General features: G+C 41.1%; 2 protein-coding genes across 6 annotated transcripts in view; both read left to right on the forward strand.

Moving 5' to 3' along the window:
• Positions 1 to 2337: 2337 nt before the first annotated feature.
• Positions 2338 to 7150, forward strand: calcb (calcitonin related polypeptide beta). 5 transcript variants are annotated; one of them, XM_011475715.2, is made up of 5 exons: positions 2338 to 2468; positions 3289 to 3380; positions 4179 to 4313; positions 5803 to 5986; positions 6175 to 7150. In XM_011475715.2, the coding sequence occupies exons 2-4, from the start codon at positions 3295 to 3297 to the stop codon at positions 5963 to 5965; spliced, it is 384 nt and encodes a 127-aa protein (XP_011474017.1). In that variant the 5' UTR covers positions 2338 to 2468; positions 3289 to 3294; the 3' UTR covers positions 5966 to 5986; positions 6175 to 7150. The 5 variants fall into 5 exon arrangements, with proteins under 5 accessions (XP_011474017.1, XP_011474018.1, XP_011474015.1 ...); XM_011475716.2 differs by having other exon boundaries at positions 5806 to 5986; XM_011475713.2 differs by lacking the exons at positions 5803 to 5986; positions 6175 to 7150 and adding an exon at positions 4985 to 5566.
• A 4265-nt stretch (positions 7151 to 11415) lies between these two features.
• insc (INSC, spindle orientation adaptor protein) overlaps positions 11416 to 23669 on the forward strand; it is a 76061-nt gene continuing 63807 nt past the window's right edge. Inside the window, exon 1 of the mRNA XM_004069393.3 lies at positions 11416 to 11839. The gene's annotated coding sequence lies outside the window, so the exon portion shown is untranslated. The remainder of the gene's footprint in view (positions 11840 to 23669) is intronic.

The following is a 23669-nucleotide window of genomic DNA, read 5'->3' on the forward strand; positions in this document are numbered from 1 at the left end:
TATTGGCTTTTTGCACCGTAGGATGAGAAGACATTTTATCTGTACTGTATATCATGTGTGCATAACATATTTGACAATAAAGCTGACTAGATCTTGAAGATTTTGAACTATGATGATGTTTGACATAGACATGTTTGACTTCAATATATGGACTAAGACAGCTCTGTACGTTTTTATTCGCAGAAATGAAGGTTAATTCTGGGGACCGAGACCCACCATTGCAGCAAAAAAAAAGGCATGTGTTCAAGCAAAAAACAGAAACCCTGGAAATTAAAAGAAACACTGCTGCAAATAAAAAAAAAGCCACAACAGAAGTGGATTCTCGGGGATTGCTTTTGCCCGTGCACCACTGTGAGAAGAAGGAAGATACAGAACATGAGTCTGAATTGGAAAGACCACTAATGAGAGGAGAATCGAGTTCTGTAGCTTTAGTCCAAAATGCAGCAAAACACATTTTACATGTCAGTCTTTATTTGTCTGCCACAGACAAACACAACAAACAACTCAGAGCCCAAAACGAAGACACATCCGAGTGGAAACAACTGACGGCTAAATACTTCCAGCCTCTTATTACGGTGGTAGTTGTTGTTTTTATCATTAATAAACATGCTACAATAATCTAAGGTTTGGGTAGCATTAGTTATTTGGATGAAAGTATAGTTGGCTTTTTATTTTTGCAACATTTTTTATTTTTTTGCAACTGTTTTTTTTATGTGCAGAGTTTCTTTTTTTGTTTGCACAGTTACTTTTTGTTTTGCTGCGATGACCGGTCTCAGCCACCGTACATACGAACGCACTAATGAGTGATGCAATATGTGATGCTGGGGTTTCTTTGTTTTATACTTTTCAGGAGCGAGCAAAAGGCAACAGTGGACACACATTGAATTGAACATTTAGGAAGAAAGTTCCAGCAGAACCAAACTCCATAAGAGCAAACATCTGAGACAGAATCGCGTTTCTTTACTTATATATATATATTTTAAAATAAAGGTCATTTAGTCATTTGAATTGTACTACATTTTTGTTCCAAATGTTTTGGGGCATTTCTTGGCATCCTACCTAAATGGTTCCTCCTTGCAAAAGTTTGTAACGGAAGTTCTTGAGCCTGAAAGTGAAAGTTGCCTACGGCTGCAGATATGCAGATCCGGATTCAAGTGCATAAATGTGGCTTTAGATCCGGCGGCTGTCTATTCAGCAATGACTTAGTGGCTGACAAGGCTAAGCCATGTGGCTCAATAGCACTAAAAGGCTCATCCAGTCTAATGGGGTTCCTCTGTGACGCAAACGTGGAGAGGCAACCCCTCCCTTTGGTTTACTCCGACATGTTGTCTCACAGACGTTCACTCGATGCCCATTCATTTAGCGCTCTGCACGGAGACGCTGAGCAAACACGGGAGCATGTAGTCCCATCTCAAACACACTCATGTGACACGCCAAAAACCCCCTGCCCACTAATAAAAAGGCAGGGCAGCCACACAATGGGGCACAACAAACAGTTGTGTAATTGCTTTTGAGAAACGGCTCTTGTTGCAGGCTGTCATCGATTGGCAGTTTACTCAGTGTGTAGGAGGAGGCCGAGGCAGCAGCGCTCATTACTGAACCCACCGTGGGATCACTTTATTAACTCCATACAGTTTGATGCTTCGCTGTAGAGCAGAGGGAGAATATCAGACTTGTCGTATCTCCTTCGTACAGATGACTCAATATTCAATTGGACAAAATGGAAGAGAAGTCACAGGAGTTGATCTTTTTTTGGGTGGGGGGGAGCAGCTCAAATAGCACTGAATCAAATCAATAAGAAGCTGATTGCATCAACTCATTTAAAGACATTCATACTGCACAGTGTTGTGCAAAGCGCGCTGAAGTTGATTTACAGCGTATTATGAATGAAGTGGCTGGAAGTGCGTCAGTGTGTAGTTGGCACACTTCCCCAGTAGATGGCCCCGCCTGCAAATGCTTCCTTGTGAGGGTGGTGGTGGGGTAACGGTGGCGGGGGTGCTGGTACCCGCAATGATTTGGCATTTGAGACAATCTTACACTGTTTTGGAAACTTCTTCAAATATTTTTCGCTGCCGAAGTTTTCTCAACCGCTTTGCGTCGGCCACTTTTTAATTAGTGACATCAATGCAAATGGAGGGAAGGAAATGGTCCAAACGACGGCTGGATTTTGTGAATGGGGCACTTAGTGACTGAGGAATGACGTCAGCACAGAAGCAATATCTCTTATGAGTGAGCCAGGACAGAGGGGAGCCATGCCATTGGTTTGCCGTAGCATCCGAGCCGTCTGATTGGCTGCCGGCTCATAATTAAACACCTACACAGTCAATGCACAAATCCAAGTGGTGGGATATATAGGCTGGTGCGTTGGAGCTGCATGCAACAGAATCAAGAGTTGTCCTACAAGTTGAGAGAAAGTTTACTGAAAGGTTCATCTTATTTTTTGTTTTGCGGGGCGACTTTCACCAAAGGTAAGTGTTGGATTTTGTCCCGTGTTGGGTGCAGACTTTGACTGTCAGTTGGACTTTTGTGTGCGTCAGGAGCAGCCGTGTTAGATTGCGGTGATGGGAATGGAGTTTGACTGCCAGGGTCACCATCATCCATGCCATTCTCTTTGTGTGGGTCCACAATGTCCACCCGGGGAAGGTCAGATGCTGAGCTGAGCAGGGGGAAGGGGGGGGGGGGGACGGGAGGAGGAGAGGCTGGAAAAAGACTAAGAGGGTTTTTTTTTCAAAACTAATGGCAAAGAAGGAGAAAAACCTCCAGCAGACGGAAAAAAATGTGCAGGAGAAACCAGTTTTGAGTGCGTGTGTGTGTCCCAGACGATGCATGAGGTAGTGGTGGCAGCTTATTACACTAATGCACTGGTCCCTCAGGGAGCTGGCAATCTAGAAGCCACCCCCTCCCATCCTCAACACACACACCTCCCTCTTTACCCCTCCTCTTCTGCAAGTTCTACCTACAATGCAGAGTCTGGGAACCTGCCCAACCCTCATCCAAACACACACACACACCCATCCTGATGGCATCTCCTAGGCACAAACGGGATGGGGGGAACTGCGTGTCCTGTGCTCTCAGCTGGATAATTGGGGGAAAAGTGTGTTTCAATGGACAAAAGTAGAGGGGACTGCTGCGTTGCCACCAATCGAGAGGCTGGGACGCGGGTTGCTCCTTTTTTCCCGTAGCAACTTTCCTCCCCACAGAAGAAGAAGGAGCAGACGGCAACAAGTGGCCCCGTAGACATTTCTGTCAACAAGGGCGCTGATGGGGTTGTCTCTTTTTGCTGTTTAGGGGACCATGGTTATGTTGAAGATCTCTGCTTTCCTTGTTGCCTATGCCCTGGTCATTTGCCAGATGTACTGCTCACAAGCTGCTCCTGCCAGGTGAGAAACTCAAATTGGATTTCATCTTCCAGCCTGCATTTAGCACAAATTTTATGGGTGAAAAAAATGCAATAGGTAGGAATTGTAGACGTTATATTTTATATAAAGATGCAGAGTTTGTAGTGATTTTCTTAAACCTCTTGATGCCTATTGATGCAACAATATGTATCAAACCAGTTCAGTTTCAAAATGACCTTAATTTATCATCTACTTCAAGGCAAAAACATTTTTTTTTGTGCTGTAAATAAATGTAAGCGTATTGCTTTAAACGGCTGCATCAACAGTTGGCTTATCTCTTATTTTCAAAAATTCCTCTTTCAGAGACTGTTATAGAAAAATAATCCATTTGAACTTTACAAAAAAAAAACGAAAAAACAAACTCGTTTTAACTTATGGTAAATAAATGAGCTTTTTTGAATTTGCCTGTGAACCTGCTTTCCAGCCACTCCCCGACTGTTCTCATGAAGTGATCGATTTTGTAATACATCTCCAGTCGGCTGCACACCAGCCTCTTTTTCAAATGGGGCACTTTCCTCAGATTGTTTCCCCGCCTTGTTGGCCAGCGGCCCTTTTCAGCATAAATGTCATTCCTTCCACAGGACAGGAGGTTAAGTCCCTGCATCTTTTTCCCTCTATCCCTTAAACTCATCCTCCCTGCTCCCCCAGCCTCCTGGAGACCCCCTAAACCACCCTCACATACATCCCTCCTTTAGACAGCAGGTCAAAAGTCAGATGTAAGATTTACATGAGTGCTCTCCTGTCTGACCTCTAACCTTTTCAACCCCCCCCCCCCAATAGACCGGGTTTAGAGTCCATGTCAGACCGAGTCACGCTCACGGACTACGAGGCACGAAGGTTACTCAACGCCATCGTCAAGGAATTTGTGCAGATGACGGCGGAGGAGTTGGAGCAGCAGGCTACTGAGGGAAACAGGTACATGTGAATCTTTTTTTTTGTTTTTCTGATACTAAAAGAGAGACGTTACAATTGAACCTATGGGTTATTCAGGAGATAAAAGGACAGTTCTTTTTCCGGGCTGAGCTTGTCCATGTTTTACGGTGGCTCATTATCTACTGGTTCACTTTTACCCCACTGAAGATGCGTCTCAGGTTCAATCAGAGCTAAAGGTATGTAACTTATCAGACAACCAGAGGATGAGAGAACTAAATCATATAAAAAGACAATGAAAAATAAAGATCTGTATTCTCTGTCATGGCCTTTCTCCCGCATGGAAGAGTGAACTTTCTGACTATATGTGATCGATGCCTGCTGGGCATGTGAACGGTCTATCCCTTTGGAAAAGTGTGCATGAGAAGCTGCATGAAAGTGGAAAGCGTCTGTTTGAACTTGAGGGTCCTAATGTACGGCGGGTGGGATTTTTCCCGCATGATGACCTTTAAATCCTTGGAAAGGGAGGGGTTGGCATGGTGTTGTACAAGTCTGGAACAGTTCTGTATTTATACCGGTCATAGCATGGGTCAGACATGCATGTGAACGCAATCCTGTTTTTAACGAAACGGGTTTAAACAATATCTATCCATCTGCATGATTTCCCAAACCTATGAGTCTGTTCTGTGCATGTCTTTTGTGTGTCCCCTCCCCAGCAGCATGGACAGGCCCCTTACCAAGCGCTGCTCCAACCTCAGCACTTGCGTGTTGGGGAAGCTGTCTCAGGAGCTGCATAAGTTGCAGACGTTCCCGCGCACAAACGTGGGAGCAGGAACGCCCGGAAAGAAGCGCAGTGCGCCTGAGAGTGACAGCTATGCAAGCTACGGCGAGACGTTTGACAGCATCTAACCGCATCTCTTCTTCCTTCCCCCCACCCCCTCTTCCTTTACCTCCTTCCCTACCATCTTCCTCATCCCAGTTTCCAGTTTTATGATTGGCAAGTTGCATGCTGACTTACCTGCTCGATTGACAAGACCAGAATGTGACTTTTTTTTTACTCTTCCCTTTTCATTTGGCAGAGAATAATTTCTTCCTTCCATCTGAGATAATCAGATTTCATGACAAACAAATGTGCCACTTTTGAAATCCATCTCTGTACAGCATGTAGAGTCATCTGATAGCGTTCCAAAGCCAACGAAAGTCAAGAGTTAAGAGACATTCACCTAATCTAACCAATAAAATCATCCACTCATGCGACACCATCAATGTTGTTCAATAAATGTATTTTTATACCAGGATGCCTTAGTCGGTTTTCATTCTAAGATGCATAAAAAAGACCCAACCTTTTGTGTGCATACACCGAATTTAAGAGTCTATAAAAGTTAAAGAGAAGCCCTCTCCAGTTCAAAAGGTAAGACAGATTTCTGTGCATGCCTGTTCGTGTTTCAAATGAAAGTAACCAGGATCCTGCGATAAATGGTCTGGAAGAAGGTGACATTTGACCTTGGCGGTAACCCCTTCTGCTCTCCTGAAGCAGCGTTACAGCACAGAAGCGAGCCTGCAACACAGCGACCTGCGTGACTCACCGGCTGGCAGACTTCCTCAGCCGATCGGGGGGAATGGGCAACAGCAACTTCGTCCCGACCAATGTCGGAGCCAAAGCCTTTGGAAGGCGGAGGAGAAGCATCCAGATGTGAGATTTCCCACAAGATAAAATGGTAAATGCTTCTTACAAAAAATCACAAGATGTTTAAGTTGATGCACGTCTCTGATTTTATGATTTTAGTGGGTGAATTTGCATATTCATTGGCATTAATGCATAAAAGAAATAAATGATGGTGTAAAGATGAGGAGCAGCTAATATCACGTTGATGACATTTTTTCTCTTTGTTTTCTCTTCTTCCAGGTCAAACCCTGAAAAGAAAACTTCAGAAAAAGACGTGTGAACAAAAATAAAAAAGAGAGATAATCATTACTGAGCAGAAAATAAACACCAAAACTGGCCCTTTATCCACTCATCAAGATTCCTACCGGGAACGAAAAAGGACATTTCCATTTCCATGGAGTTAGTAAATCCTTTTGGTTTTGGCAAATAAGAGACAGAAAGAAAAAAAAAAGCACTTTACTTTGTGTACATGAACAAACGAGCTCCTTAAAAAAAGAAAGAAAAAAAATCCTCTTTTTCTACATGAATATTATTGGAAAATAAAAAGAAAGCAGCATTGGTTATCACTTCCTTATTTTCCCTCCACTCACCTCCATAGAGCACATATGTACCCCCACCCCTACATGTCCGTCTGCCTCCCCAACTCAGATCCATACGTAACACTGTCCATCGGACGTCTTCCTGCTATCCCGTGTGCCAGAGGGACGCCATTACAGATCAGCCTACCCAAGACTCCCCCCTCAACCCCCCCATCCCCACAACGGCTGTTGTCTTGTGCCTTGATGTAGAACAATTTACATGAACGTGATTGTACAGCTCTGTTTCAAGATAACTACCCCAATGAGGGTGAAGAGATGAAGACAGACTAATATTGTAAACAATATTGTGAAAAACAATTTCAGCAAGATTAAAATGTATTTTAGATACACTTGGGTTTGGGGTTTTGTTCTTCAAAGGCTTGTGTGGAAGGAAATAACACTCGAAAAAAAAGACATGCGGTGACACTTATCACTAATCATGATTAACTAAACACGGTTATTACCTCACAGCGACGAACAGACAAACACATCACAATCACACGCCGGTTCGTCAACCGTTGCAGATCGAGGTCACAGTACTGTTCATACCTGCTGCATTTCTGCAAATGTAAAACATCACATGATGCAAAGAAAGCCGTGCATGGGGAATTACAAAATAAAAAGCAGCCAAACTTGCAGTCAGACGTGTTTTTCTTCAGTTGCGCAGATTTGCACTGACGTGTAAATGTTGGGCGCTGTTGGCTTTTTTGCATCACACCACATTTGCAGTCAGTGAGCGGTAGATGAAGACTGGCTGAACGTCTGAGGCTCCACTTGTTTTTGCAGCAGAGCTCCAATAGATGGCAACGTTATGATCCTCACAAAAGTTTCAGTCAAGCTCAGAAACGCCTCACTGGCTTTCAAAACAGCAATGAGCCACGGAGGAGATGCTCAAGGAAAAATACCCCAAAAGGGTTACTGCTGTTCTTACAAACTAAAAAAACGTCCAATCACTGACAAGAGATATGCACATAAACATTTTAATTCAGTTTTACCATTTAATGATGTTATACGAAAACCCAAATGGACATGAATGCTGCTTTTCCATATGTTTTAGCTGTTTTTGCTCATTTTGAGTCCAGTTTAAGGTATAACTTTATTCATAAAGAGCAAGTAAAAACAAGAAAAGCAGAAGGAAATTCTTCCAGGCCTCTCGGATGGATGACAAGCACTGCAGGCAAGAAGTGGAGCTGAAGGGATAATGAAGTCATTCAGATGAGGAGTAAGTGAAAACAGGACGCAGTTGATCCTGTTTGGCTGCACGGATGAATGCCAAACGACAAAATGCCGGATATTTGTCACTGTGTGCTTTATGCATGAAGTAAATGAAGACTGTTGACACATACAACAAATTACATTTTTATGGTGAGTTGTTTTACTGATTTTATGAACTACTAATAAAATTGTGAAATAAATAAGTAAAATGTCGATTCATGATGAAATGTCTCCCATGTGAGAGGAGAAATAAGATGTCACAGTGATAGCAGTCAGGGGGATTTGAGTTCCATCTCCTCTTGATCCTTGAAGCCCTCGGGGTTTTATAGCTTTTCTGCACTCTCAGTGTCACACGTCTTTGTCTGCATATCTGGCAGACTGAGCCAAGTTGACACAGAAGTCTGAGGTATGCAGAAATCAACATTGAAAAAGGTTCCCAGCTTATTGAAAAAGGGATAAAACCCTGTTCTGATGGTTCTTGATAACTGATATCTGGTCAGCTTGGTTTTGAGTGGGTGTTTCTTCAGCAACCTAACTGTCCCCACAGAGGAAATTTGAAAAGCAGTCCTAATAGCACACAGCTGCTCTGAACCGGGCCTTTTCATTTCAGAATGAAATACCATGTTTTCCGCTCTTTAACGTTCAAGATTTAATTTTTTTTCAAGAAATAACATCATAGGCCGGCAGCGCCTTATATTCATTCTGGTTCCGGGCTTTATGGACGAGGAGTGAACTGTAGAAGTAAATTTGATGAATTTGATTTTTTTTTACGTGTTCCAAACACGGTTGGGTGAAATTTAGGGATGTCCCAATACGATCCCTTGATCGGAAATCGAGCCTGATCACATGGTTTCAGACATTTCAAGCTTATTATTACAGATAAATTCTCTACTAAAAGTGTGCAAATCAAAAAAAGGATTGCAACATTTTATAGCTGTGAAGCACAGCGGAAAACAGTAGCAGTTTGAGCGGGAGGCGCATAAAAAAGGTAAAGTTAGCAAGATGTTCACTACTAGACTTCAAAGCTCAATAACTCTTTTAATAAACGTTTAAACCTGACAGCTAGCATCTCTTTCATTTTGCTTTGACTCAAACGAAAGCATTTAAAAGAAAAAAGATCAGATGTTTGTTAATTTTTAATGAGAATGGCTGCTGACAGAGATGGCGGTGAGACTGCTGCCAAGACACCGTCTACAAAGTGCAAATTTGGAAGAAAGTCATCACTATCTTTTAAGAATTTTTAACAGACATTTGAATTCCATCTGATCAAAAATGTTCAATAGCTCTGAAGATACTAAAACTACAGTCACCAAAGTTTCTCACATGACTAATTATGACTTATTTTTAACCATATGAATTGCTAGCTATTTTATACAGTTATTAGTTTCACCATTTTTACTTGATTGTTTTTTTTTTCGTGTTGGAAACAAGGTACAGGTATTGTGAACACGCTAACATGGCTAACGTGTAGCGGTGTCAAACTGCTTGTCTTTGTGTTACTAATAAGGTTTGGAGTTCGATTAGTCACAGTTATGTTAGTTTTAGCTGTATCAATCTGTCTTTTGACAAACCAGGTTGTGAATTACGGGTATTATAAATACGCTAACGTGTAGCGGTGTCGGAATGTGTTTTTTAAGGTGTTACTAGCAAAGTAGAGCGTGGCATAATCACAGTAACTTTTGTTTTTTTCGTGTTGCGACCAAAGTTGGGATTTACAGGTATTGTAAATATGCTAATGCCTCCAATATGGCTAACGTGTAGCATATTACAAACATGTTCTAGGCTATGCCTGAATTCTCACCCTATTCCCCAACAACTGAAAAACTATATGGTTCAGGCCTTTCTAGTGCCTGGATTTTAAAACCAATTCGGACACCATGCTCACTACTTTTTTTTGTTTTAAACAGCGGAAATGAAGTAATCGATTTAAGTTAAACTCTAATTCATATGAGTGTTTTGCAACAATCGTTCATAAGTCCACTGTCTTTTGAAAATAAAAATATTAAAGGTTTAATAAAAAAATAGAATTCAATACATTTCTTTGGTTCGGTCCAACGTGTATTGTTAAACCACTAGTAAATAAAGTCTAACTGACTGACAGATTTATCTCTGACTATTTTGTGTCATTGAATGCACCTTATAGTTCATTGTGCCTATATATGATATAAGTTAAAAAATAGAACATTCATTGACGGTGCGTCTAATGATCTGGTGCCCCTTTTTGTATGGAATATACGGTAGTTTATATAAGAGAAACCAAGTTGTGAGCCGCTGTCTCCATAGAGAGGACATGCCCCTCGTCCATTTCCCAGAAACCCTCACCACAAACCCGCGTGAAAACCTCCGGTTTTGGAAGACGCTTCCTTTAAATGTTTCTAAGAGCAGTCTGACATGGGAAAACTACAGAGTTGAAGTCAGGATTCTGCTGGTCAGCCGCTTTTGCTTCACCGGCGTTTCCAACTTTGCATTTTATTGGTTTTGCTGAAACACGAAGAAACCCTCTGGTTTCTTTTCACATCCACAACATTTTCCAGCACTCATGGCAGACAGTGGGGACCCCATCGCATAGTTGATGTTGCTTTTGACAACGATAATACTTATTTCCAATTTATTAAATCAATGATTTTAAAAGTTAAAAAAAAAATATATATATATATATAGTATATAATATACATATATATATGTACCACAACAGATGGTTCCTGTTTTTCCTAAATACAACATAATTCGTGATTTCCAAAAAACCTTTAAATTCTGACTCACCCTGATTAGTTTCTAAATTTATCCTTGTAATTTCTGTAAAATGTTGTTTTTACTTCTGTCATGTGGTTCAAGTCTTTAACTTTTTTGAAGCAAAATATTGTGCCTCACTGCCTGACAGCACACAACCGTTAGGATGATGCCAAAAAATAAAACTAGAAAGCTGGTCCTCCAATATTCCTTTTTAATCCAAATTTATTTTTGGTAAAACCCTGTGTAGGTTTCCAAAGTGGAGGTTTTGGTCTCATTAATTCTGGCTTATCGTGCTGCTTTAACCAGGAAATGAGGTCAAATCTGTGAGGAAATGTGTTATTTAGTTTAAGCTAAAGCTAATATTTGTAGCCTTTACAGTGTGGGGTTTGCATGGTATAGTTCGCGCAAATCTATGTGACGTACAATCGCGTAATAATTCACTGAAGAATAAACATTACAAGCTACAGCAAACCCAGAGCTGCAGGGTCTTCACTGTAATGAGAACCAGCTGACCGACGGCCGTTTATACTTTGAATTTCCTTCATTTTTAAAGCCCACAGTTTTTCCAGGAGGAAGCCATTTCCAAGGCTGAAGTGAAACCAGACGCCAAGGTGCACTCTTGGTAAAGGTCCAGAAACAACCCAAGGCCAGACCCAACATCCTCTCACCTACCCCAATCCCCCTTTCCCCAGTCACGTGTGACTGTGTCTGGGAAGGTAAACACACCTCCACCATGTCAACGAAAACCTTTTTCTTTTGGGGTTGTTTTTCTTCTTTGCTGCCATGGCAATCTCTTCATTTGGGTCCCGTTTCTGTCCCTCCCTCCCCCTTCTTCTCCAGCCCTCCCTCCTTGTTCAGCCACATCTGGAACCCAGCTTCCCATTTATTTATGCAGTCTGTTCTGTTTCTTCTTTTCCACAGCGTTATTTAAATGTTCTTTACCTTCTCTTGTTGGCAGTTTCACTCCATCTGATGAGGTCTGCAATTACTCCTCACCATATCTGGTCACTTTGCAATTACATGCTCCACCACAGAGTCTTACTTCCCTCCTCTGAGCTGCACCACTGCTCATGTGGCAGACCGAAATAGAATAGTTTCATGTCTGTTTGGATGGTGGCCCAGCTGCAACTATGCTCCAGCCTTTGACTGACAGTGGGATGAGGACTTTTCTACTCACCAACCACTTTTAAGGGTGGTCCCAGTCCTGCTCCAAAAGGCTTCGGAAGCAGTTGCCCAGACCACTCTCTGAAACAGAGTTAAAAGTGGGGAAAAGCCAAGCAGGGGACGTAGAGTTTTCAAAGCCAAGGAAAAGAACTGAACTCCAACGATGAGACACATCGCAGGAACTCTACTTTTCAGATGTTAAACAGAAAAAAAAGGTATGTTTTGAAAGTTTAGTCTGCATTCTTTAACGCTAAAAGTGATACTTCTGATGCTGCGTTTTGTTTTTGATCAATTTCTGTCAACTGAGTGAGTCTAAAGCTGACAGACTGTCCAGCAGATACGTTTCAAACAGTGATGCTGCTGCCGTGTGCAAGGTGCAATTGAAAAGCGTACTCAGATTTCATTGGCTGTCAATGGGCCGTCATAGAAGTCAATGAGAAATGTCATGCACTAATAATAATTGGTGATTTCCACTTTGGGGTATCAATAAAGTTCTATTCTATTCTATTCTATTAGTTGCCCCCATTAGCGACCTTTACAAAACCAAGATTTGTAAAGATTTATTCTGATCATTTTTTAAACTTTGCCAAGGTTTAGCTCAATAACTCTTATTACCTCATAACACAAAAGGTCCTGTTCATTTCCAAACAGCATATTTACTACCCCTCTGCATGTAAAAAACAACCAAAAGCATAATCTTTGCAGTTCACACAGGTAAACAGGCCTATACCAGAATAATCCCAGACATGTTGTGAGATTTAAAGCCTCGGAATGAAAAGAAAAAAAGCTGTTCTGCTGAAATTTCACCTAAACCTTGCAGCTTACCAGACGTAACTGTCTCCATTTTGCATCCCAAAAGAATTGTGCGGTTCAAAATAAAGAGTAGCTGATGAATTGCTGTGTTTTGTACCATTAGAGAAACTATTTAATGTACGTTTTTTCCTCTGCTTCATGGCACCGTTCATTGGGTCAGTGGTTAGGGGCCCCTGGTTTACAGAGAACTGATGACTGACTGATGACAGTTCAAATTCTTTCCTCTAGCTGGAGGGGAAAAAACGACAGAGTGAACAAAAAGGCCAAGAATCTAAAACAATGTTTGAAAGATACGTGTGTTTTCAGCTCTCAGTTTGACAAAGGTGCTGTTTAAAGTCTTGCAAAGGTCTTCACAGGTCCGGTGTGGTTGATTTCTGTTTTCACAAAGTGACAAAGAGCGCTACAAAATCATGTTTGGTTCAAGCATGCTATCCTATACAGCATACAGCAACTTTCCATCACTAAATGTAAAGGCAGGTCACTAATGGGAGCGAACCTTTTGGTGGAAGTTCTTCAAAAAACAGAGTAAATGAAGATACAGCACAATGCTCTCAGATGGAAAATGTGTTTTGCTTTTTTTCCTGACTCATTCTGTAGGTAAACATGGTGGTGGAGGTTACAATCGTTTGGAGAAGAGGCCAGTCTGCATTGTGTGGGAGTGATTTTAGTTGAGATGCTACAAAATGACCAAAAAATGACTGAGGCTGGCAGCAGTGTTGACAAAGCAGCTGTAATGCTGTCATTACTAAATGTGATGCCAAAAGAGGAAAAAAATAAATACATTTGCATGTGATAAAAATGTCGGGGAAGGTTCTCATTCCTCTTGAAGTTGAGTCGTGGCTTCTGCACTTCAAATATTCTTCCTTAAAAACTCGACTGGTGAGGCCGCTTGGATGAGTGACGAAACATTTCAAGAAAGAAGTCCAGATGTCACAACTCAACAAGAGGAAAAAATAAAAAGAAAGAGAGGTATACTAATCCTTTTGGATGCTGAAAATGTAGTTGTGCTTAATGTATTCCAAAAGTCCATAATGTTAGAGTTACTCTATAAATAAACAGTGAGGTCTGCCATCGTGTGGTGGCCGTTGTACCACCGGAGTTGGTGGTGTTTTGATGTCATGGTTGGCTTTTTACCTCACTGCAAGGCGGTTTGTGGTGATATTGGCTGCTGTTAGTGAAGTTTATTAGGTTTTTCTAGTTTCAGGTTTTCTATACATCTTTAAAAAAAATAATTTTATGTTTTTTAATTGATTGATTCTAGTCTTGGGTATACATGCAGCTTATTGAGTTTTTTTTTAAGTAGAGAAGCTGATCTGCCAGGGTATTCCTATATTTTTTCACATATGAAGGCGCTCTTGAAAGCCTTAATGAAAGAAAATGTATATCGAAAATGCGTCTCAAATATGGATTAATTCTGGTTGCGTTTACTTTTTTTACTGGTTGTAACAAAATGTCTGGTTGGGAGGTGTTGTGAATACGCTAACGCCGCTAACAGACTGTGTTTTTTTCTTTTTTACCTCACAGTAATGTTGGTTTTAGTGGTGCCAGTCTGATTTTTTACATGTGGAAAACCATGTTGGGAGTTACAGGTGTTATTTGCTAACGCGGCTAACGTCTAGCATGTTACAGACAAGTTCTATAGAGTTACTGTGAACACAGTTAATAAAGTCTGACTGATTGAATTCTCTCTGACTTTTGTCTCGCTTAATGTGCCTCATAGTTCGGTGCGCTTTTTACTGTATATGACATGAGTTCAAACATAGAGCAGCCTTATGATCCAGGAGTCCTGCGCCATGACACCATGATTCATACTACATTTTCTTTGTAAATCTACTTACCCACTAAACTGCAATACAGTAACTGAGTCCAATCCAGAAAAAAAATTAAGAAGGATGAAGGGACAGGTGGTACAGAAATCCATTGATACCTTAAATCCCACACTAATCCTCTTTTGATCTATTTTCAAAGCATCTAAAGTGGTCTTATAGTTATGATTATGCTGCGTTTAGGCAAAATCAACAAACCTGTGTCATTTTCTAGGACATAGTTTCTGGAGAGCAGCAGGAGTTCACTAGAACCTTCCACTCAGAGGGCGGGACTGTTGGTGCAGAGCTACCCTACCTCCGATAAAAGAGCTCTCTGTTTACATGGCTGTCCACTGGCTTACAGCCCCCCACAACCCCAACCTAACATTGCAGCCGCAGCAAAAATGGCGAACAATTTTGTGCCAGATACAAGCTCTGATGAGGAAAACAAAGACAAACATGGATTGGGTAACAGTAGGGTGGTCGACATCTGTTCAGGAGACTGCAGGTTCGATTCCTGCTTTACCTGCCCGTATGTCGAAGTGTCCTTGGGCCTTACTTCTGGTGGAAGGTTCAGCAGCAGAGCCGACGTCCGTGTGTGTGAGAGGGTGAAATGGAGTATGACTGTAAAGCGATTTAGGCCTTTGAGAAAGTTAGAAAAGCATTATATAAGTTAATTTAGCCATTTTTTGGTTTGCAAGTAGTCAAAATGGCTTGGAGCAGGGTGCTTGTGGCCCACCTAGCATAATTTCCACCAAATATGAACCATTACTGCATTTTTCATCTGCTCCTGATTCACAACGATTTGAATTAAGAAATACTCAGAAATGTAATTTAAACTTAATTTAAGCTTGTTCTTTATATATATCCTTCATCATCTGAAAAATGTTACAGGAACAAGTTAAAAACATCAAAACACAATTTTCTTTAGAGTGAGTCTTTAAGAAGGATACTTCACTTGATGATCAACCAACTTTTTGTCTTTGATTTTTGAAAATGAGTTTTCTTAAATTAATATAAAATATTGTTTTTGACCCGCCTACTTCTAGGACCTGTTGGAAATGCCGTTGTGTGTGTCTGGTGTGACCGTTTTCACTGACTAGAATGAGTCCTCTGATGCTACAACTGCATGAGGCGTAACAAAAGCTTTTCATTTTCCACACATCTGAGCATGACTCCACTGTGAGGGTTGTAGATGATAAAGTTGGTTGACTTGAAATAAAAGACGGTTACTGCCAACCATAAACATATATTAAGCGCTATACTCTGACAAACATAGTGGCGGCACATAAATCAAATGGGGATTCTGAGTCAGCGTGCCTATTAACAGCTTAAGAGGTGTGTGTCATGGTTGGCGTCAATGCCACATGCAGGTGTGGTCCTCACTGTGGTTCCTTGCTGCTTGGTTAGTTTCTTTTTCTTTCCTCCTTTGGGGCGAGGAACATCAAGGTTCCCGCAGTAAAACTCTCGACTTTCAACAATCCACACAGTTTTGGAAAAAGGAGAGATGCCACAAATAAATCAGTTCTGCAAAGAAGTAGAAGTGAACTTTAAGACCATGACTGAAGTCAGAAGCCGACTGTTTTGACTTTTGCCTGTCTTATTCACAAGAAACAGTCAAAGGGCTTTTAGAAGTGCTGAATAAACAGGCTTTCTTTAAAGTCTCTGCAAGGTTTTCCTGGATGATCTGATGCTTTCTCTGTTCTAAACTATTTTTTATTTCCCATTTTCCTGTCTGCAGTCATACGGCTTTGCTGAGCATTAAACGTGACCCTGATCGTTTTATTTTCTATTCTGTAAGTTGGCTATAGCTAAGATCTGATCATGATTCTTGTTGTGGTTTTAGGGCTTTGTTTGCGTGTGAGACAACACCTAAGGTCAAGGAAGGGTGTGGTAGGTGAGAAGTAGATGTTTCATACATACTTTTTTAAGCCCCCTCCCCTCATTTTTACATACTGTGCAGGGAGCCTGTGAGAGATAGAAATGAGAAAATGGGACAATCAGAATGTGGTTTGTTCCGGCATCCTACTGGCAATTACTTGTGTGCAGCATTTTAGCATGGTCCATAAGGAGCCAGGACTCCCACCTTACAACATCATCACTTATACGTCACAGGTGCGTGAAACCTATAATATTTCTGAAATACTGTACTTCACGATAAATTTACCACGCTGACGACAATTGTGAGTTTCATTTTTATGACGTTCCGTAACCGTTGTGCTATCTTAGATGACCCCACCCTTACATTGACGTGTTCTCCCTACCATGACAAAGGTGGATAAAGGTGGAAAGATTTCATGTGATCCATGGACACCAGTGAAGATCACAAATCATTGAAGAAAAAAGGTTCAGAGCACTGTCTAGTGGGTCTAGATGACCCAACTCCCAAAGTTAAAAGTGCCTAGGATAGCACAAGGGTTATGGTGGCATCATGAGCCTCAAAGGAACCACAAGACACATGTGGTCGCTCATCTCTTTGACCATCTACGGGCCCGGACCACCCCAAACCCTGTATCACCCAAATGGGTGCACGTGACAAAGGCTTTATGTAATTCTATCTCTGCTGCTTTACATTATGACAAACCTCAGCCCAAGGATATTTATCAGCCAGATTTAAGCTCAGTATCATGTCCAGAATGTCCATGCTCTGCCAGTCAGTATCTTAATCCAATTTCTGGACCTTTCTGACCCGTTTTTATACGTCTCTGGCTTTTTGCCAGTGCGTTATGCATATTACATTTATTGACTCTGCTGACATATTAATTGCATGTGACTTGCCCAACCCTGAGTCTGTATTGAAGCAGAACAAATTAGATTACAACACAGTCTTGGAAGTTCAATGAGAGAAAAAAGAAGTTCTGACGCTGTGATTTCCATCTACCTGCATTGTTTTTTAGAGTTTCAGGTTTGAGCTTTGTCTCTTTCAGAAACTCCTGATCCATTTTTTTTTGGAGATCTCCATGCTATTGTCACAAGGCTATGTATGCAGCAAACCTTTCTTTAACACACAGGAACTTGTATACTTTGTCTATTATAATACAGTTTTTCTACTTCCTGTTATTTATACGTTTTATTTAGTCTTCAGATTTGGAATATTTTATTATCATTATGCAGTGCAAAACCAAATTATTTCCAGCAGCTCTTTTCAATACATGCCTGTACATTTAAGCAAGACTATACAGTAAAATGAAATGTTTATTGCACATAAATTTAAAGTGCAGCCAGAGCATGTCAATTCATGCATTAATAACAATTGTCTGCTGTGTCAAGCAAGTCTCCAGTGTACACAGTTCTTGGTTAAATGAAGTCTCTGTTACCAACCAGGTTCTTTTTCTGTTGAGTTTGTGTTTTGACTTTAATGCTGTGTATGGCTGTGTATCCTTTTTATTTTTGTTAAAATAAAATTAAAAAACAGCACCTATGATTTCTCCAGTTGGAAAATACATTGCTGAATGTGATTAGTCAATAACAAAAATGTGTAAATGATGTGATTCAGACCCTAATAATCAACGGATGCTACGACTTATTAAAAAATTTCACTTGAATAGGTTTAAAAGGGTTCAAACCATCACTCACCGTTGACTGACACACATTAAAACTGTGGGACAATAACACTGAAGATCCTGCATGTGTGGATGCTGCTGCTGTGCAACACGTGCACACCAGACGCTGCTCTGATGTGGAGAGCAGTCGTCTGCTGTAGAGTCACTTTCATAAGTGTGACGACATTTGCGACTTCAGAAGACTCTTCCATGTTTGGCACCCAATTAGGAGAGTGCAGGCATGCCTTTTTGTGTAGGTGGAGCCACAACAGCAGACAAATCCACGGCCCCCTGGATGGGGGGTCAATCAATAAATGACCAGTTGAATCAGAGCATCTTCAAGCTTCTGTTGACCTGCTTTCTACTCTTTGTTCTTTTCTTCCCATCTGCATCAGCTAATTGGGAGGAGGACACGGTTTACTGAGCTTTGGTCTGTTTATCCGCCTTTGCTGCCATTGCTATCTATCTTAGCTGCTATATGCGGCTGAGGTTAGGTTCATCTGGGAGCTTTTGGAAGAAAATGGAGGCTCCAGTAGCGCTGCGCTTTTATTTGCTGTGAGATTCACAGAAGATAGAAAGGTCACCACTCCTCCCCCGTCTTGTGAAAACGCCTGAGGGAATTCTGAGTGGTCGCACTCGCAGTTTCTCTCAACTTCCTTGTGACGATGTTTATCTATTTGGAGAACCCTGCAGTCTCTTCTGTTGTCCGCCTGTGGCTCGCAATAATAAAATATATTCAGATTAAAATACAAAAGGCGTAGAAACAGCTGAGAGTTTTAAACAAATACTATATAAATGTGGACTTTTCATCGGAAGTGGCGGCTTGAACACGTGTTCCTAAGGGCAGTGTGAATGCAGCATCACAGGGAAAACCTGAAAAACAGAAGATGACAAGACCCGGGGAAATTTTGATTTTTGATTTGATTTGAAATGGTTCATTTTAAGCAATCAAAGCAAGAATAATGTACAAAACAATGCAATCAACATTCATATATTCATACAAAGACATAACAAACGTAGGATGATTAGACTGTAAATCAAAGATTGTCACAAAATATCACAATAGCTCCAAACTAAAGTGAACAATCCTCACAAGCTAAAGCCACGAGTGTAACTTTTCAGAAAGACTTCAGAAGTTTCACTTCCTTGTCATAACTCTAAAATCTCTCATTTAAATAAATTAAATAGTCCATTTATAGTCCATTAAACATATATTCCTAAAACCTGTGTTCTGTCTTAAAAACTGCTTGAACTGTTATCGGCCTGCATGTTGATGTATTAAGAAAAAATGTTGAAGAATTATTTTAGCTGTTCTCTGTGAAGAAAGATGAGACTTAAAAATAACATTTCAGTATGACGCTTTTAATCACTCTAAGTATTATAATAGAATTTGCTGCATCTCAAATTAGACACGGCAGATGTAATTAGCCAGAAAAACTTTTCCCAGAGTTTACTTTTCATACCCGAAGTGGAAAAGAACAGCACGGAAAAGGCTTTTTAAGTGCCACCTGGTTTTTTGGCGGTCACACATGGAACATTTTTTGAATAGCTTGGGGTTTCTTGTAACTGATACTGAGTTATAATACTGCCTCCATGCATGTCCCATTTGCCTTTTAAACTAGTGTTGGAATTGTTGTCAGCAGAAAGGGGTTGAACAGTCCCACTGAGGTAAAATACTTCATCTGTTTCTTGGCTCTGATCTGGGCAGGTCATCTCTTCAACTACAACTCTCTCCCTAAATCTGCACTACGACCCAGCCCCGTTAATTCACCCTCGCCTCCTAATGTCAAACAGCTGTAGCGTTGACTTGCGAGGAGTTGCTGCCTTTGCATCCTCCTCCCTGTTGTGTCTGTTCTCTCTACTGTCTGCCACAGACCTCAACCATTTCACCTTGTTGAACCTAATATCAGTTCAATGAAAAGCCCAACTGTGGGGTGTAACTATGCAGCCAATTCATTCAAATGGATCAATTGTGGGTAGGTATTAGTTCATGAGTTTAAATCATAGGTGAGTGTAGGGACCAACCGCTCACTCTAAATCAGTGGTCCCCAACCTTTTTGTCACCGCGGACCGGTACAACGCAAGGCACGTTTACCGCGGACTGGTGGTGGTGGTGGGGGGGCGCTGAGGTGCAATGCAAGGTGTGTATCACGTGATGTTTGATGTCGCGACTTTGACGTGCGTTAAGTGTTACGGATGTAACAGAGAGAATCCGGTCACTTTTCAAAATAAAACTTTTCTTTCGAAAAAAACAATAAAATGGAAATTATTTTTTTCTTTCTGTGCGTCCCGGTGCCAAGTGTCCCGCGGCCCGGTACCGGTCCGCGGGACACTTGGCACCGGGACGCACAGAAAGAAAAAAATAATTTCCGTGGTGGTTGGGGACCACTGCTCTAAATGACCCAGCCCTCGCTTCTCTTTGTTGTACTGCTTTATATTTCTGCTAAATTCAAACTACCTGATCCCATGTGTCCTAAAGCATATATGTATGTTGTAGGACTGTTTAGCCACACAGAGACCAGCTTCAGCTCATTGACCTTAATTTCCCAAAATTGCGTCAGAAACTTCCAAACTTTAGAGAGGGTCCTACTGCAGATAAGATGCCACCTGACATTATACAATTTACCCTAACCCTAAGCCAGAAGTGTTCAGGATTTTTTAAGCTGAAAAGGCCCTTTTGAAATTTCGGCTTAAAGCTAGGTTCACGCTGCCCACGGCAACAAATGTTCAAGTAAGGGACCAGTTTCGATTAAAAAGTCTATGTCAACACCTGTGTGACCTTTGTGAGTTTCTGGCTTCTGGTTCCAAAACACTCCCCCCGTTTACGCATTGCTACACAAGTTTCTGCGCCGGTTTTGTCAACAAGTTTCTACGACACCCTTTTTAGGCTCTATGTACATAACGAGACTTGGATCTAGTATGGATGGTGTCCCTTTCAATTCACAGAAATGCTAACCGTTTGAAAATTAACAATGGACGCCACCAACAAGTCTGAACAACAAGTCTTTCATATATCCGAAAAGATTTGTGAAAGAAAAGGCTGGAGCAAGATTCACTAGGTATGCAACATTTCACACCAAGCCTCTTCCAACTGTGGGTGGTGGACATGCGCTAGTGAACAGTAGAAAAAGAAGAAGAAGAAGAAGTCCTTCCCTGCTCATCCAGTGTGAACACCATAGCTTAACAGACCCTCAATGAACGCGCATCACATTCCTGCTGATGTAGCATAACGACTCAAGACAGTGCAGAAAATCAATCAAATGTTTCCAGATTTCCAAAAATTTTATTGTAGGCACATTTTTTATAGGTCAACTATCACTTCTTACAAAAATAGGGAATGAGACAAAAGGAGAAACTGTTTGACTTCATGCTCGTTTTCTGTTGTACAGTGCTTTAAACTTGATCAAAAGGGGCGTTTTAACAGACTCTTTTTACAGGGTTTAGTCTTATTTCTCTTGGTTTTACTGAGACTTTGTGCTGTTTGAGCGGCTCCACCAAAGCAGTTGGGAGTTCAAAGTCAATTTATGGTTCCCTGAATGCTGAAGTGGAAACCTCTCCGCCCTTGAAGAAACCTTTCATGGTGTACTATGTGATGACATTTGACAAAACCCCAGGGTGGATTCAACAAAGACTGCTGTTTTTTTTTTCTTTTGGAGCTGTTATTACGAGAGCTAACCATTTGTCATGAAAGATATGACTCAGTTCTGTGGTGTAGTCTTTATTTTTTTTAGAATGAACTGCACATCTGGGCTGCATGGTGGTGTAGTGGTATGCACTCTTGCTTCAACCAGTACTCTGAGAAATCCCGGGTTCAAATCCCAGCTGGATTCTTTCTGTGTGGAGTTTGCATTTTCTCCTCTTGTTTTGCATGTTCTCCTCTTCCACACCATTCGGGGTTTAACCTACCTTTGCCCAACAGGGACTAGGATAGGCTCCAGCAACCATGTGAACTTCGAAAGGGATTTAGCGGTTCAGAAAAAAGATAGATGGAGGAACTGCACAACTCATTTATAAAACTTTGGTTTAAACTCCTCAGTTTTCTTTCAGTCTTGGTGCTTACTTCTCTAAATGCTGGACTGGTTGGACGCACAGTCATTTGAATTGTCTGAATTCTGTTTTTATGTCACATGTATAACATTCAAGGGCTTCAAAAAAAACCACACTATGCTCAAAGAATATGTTGCATATATTGTACATCAAGAATGGTCAACTCCGGTCCTGGAGGGCTGCATACTTGCATGTTTTCCAACATACCCTGCTCTGGCACGTTCTAATTAGCTGGACACACCTGAACCAGGTAATCAGTCATGGGCGGGGCTTGGATATTTAGAAATCATGCAGACACACCGGCCCCTCGAGGCCTGGAGTTGCTTATCCCTGATATACCTTGATCAGTGGAGAACTGCAGGCAGTAGATGAGTATACCTATAACAGGATAAAAAAGGGTTTTAGCCTTCACGGAAGCTATTTCTATTCCAAACAAAATTCTTAAGCAGTGTTTGGCATTTTCTATTGTTTTAAAGCAGTAAGCTTGTGAAAATCTGGACCTCCTGATGTGTTTCTGGTTTTTGGTGTTGTGAAGTGTGCCCATTTTGGAATTGTTGCAGTCTGCAGTGCATGGAAGTACAAAAGGTTGCAAATCCTAATTTTGCTTTTTTTTTTTTACAGTCCCCTGCATGGTTAAAAGGTTCAGTCTTGAATTTGTGCAGTAATAGGGAGTTTTTTGTTGTTGTTTGGCAGGTGGGTGAACCCAATAAAACTCATTTTACTCTGCCTAATTCCCCGTTTTCAGAATATAAAACTACCGTTATTACACCTTTCTTCATGCTCAAAGGGTAATGTCAAAGTTTATTGTTAACGGGTCTGAAATGTGGACTTGAGTAGACTAGAATTATCATTTCTAATTGATTTAATAAGAAAACCACCCCAACCCCAGTTGCCATTATTAGAGAAAAAAGTTATAAACATTTAGACTGTTTTTGACAAATTGTTGTTAAAGCTTCTCCGGGCACTCCGGTTTCCTTCCAAAGTCCAAAAACAGGCTTCTTAGGTTAGCTGGTTGGTCTGGAGTGTCCCTAGGTGTCCATGTGTGGTGTGGGAGTGGCCTGTCCAGGGTGTAGCCCGCCTTTGCCTTACAGCAGCTGCGACAGGCTCCAGCAACTCTATGACCACGAAAGGGACATAGCGGGTTAGGAAAATGGACAGTTAGATGTGTCAATGCTGACTTTTTAAACCTTTAACTATCCAACCAAGGCAGTAAAAGGCTTAAACAAGAAAGTCCGTTGGAATTCGCTCACTTCTGAGACCAGTGGTCATCGTGAAGAACTGCAGTTTTTTTTTTTTCCCTAGTTTGTGACAAATTTGGTAACAGGGGTTGGCACCTTGTTCTGCTCAGAGTTTAAATGAGCTCTCGCATCTGTCAAACAAACTTGACTGTCCAAATAAATGAACTCTGGTGCAGCTGGAACAAAGACATAGTGTTTCCAGAGTGAAAGAACTCTCAGTATCTCTTTTCTTTGTGAGGTTATCGTAATTCGAGTTTTCTCTGAATTCCTATCTTTTCATGCTTTAATAGTTTTCTACCACTTTTGTTTCTCTAGATTGACTGGTTTTCATTTTTGTTTGGGTTTTCCTTCTACTTTCCATAAATAATGCATATAAACCTTTTGTAGTGACATCATGCAGAAGCAACATGTGACATTACACCAAAAAAGAAGGAAACAAGCAATCGTCTAGGCTACTATGTGTTTTCATTTTTACTCTTAATTCCTAAAAGGTTATGAAAATAGTTTTGGAAACCCAGTCTGGCACAGAAGACACTTGCAATCCTAAGAGTGATGACAAACTGTTTAGTCAGCAACTTTTGTCAAGTCCCTTTAACTGAT

This window comes from Oryzias latipes, chromosome 6 (genome assembly GCF_002234675.1).
Source record: "Oryzias latipes chromosome 6, ASM223467v1".
Lineage (NCBI taxonomy): Eukaryota > Metazoa > Chordata > Actinopteri > Beloniformes > Adrianichthyidae > Oryzias > Oryzias latipes.

Coding starts and splice junctions, on each gene's coding strand:
- calcb (XM_011475713.2), top strand. CDS start 3,295: ATGGTTATGTTGAAGATCTCTGCTTTCCTTGTTGCCTATGCCCTGGTC. Junction 3,381..4,178: donor TCACAAGCTGCTCCTGCCAG/GTGAGAAACTCA, acceptor CCCCCCCAATAG/ACCGGGTTTAGAGTCCATGT. Junction 4,314..4,984: donor CAGGCTACTGAGGGAAACAG/GTACATGTGAAT, acceptor TCCCCTCCCCAG/CAGCATGGACAGGCCCCTTA.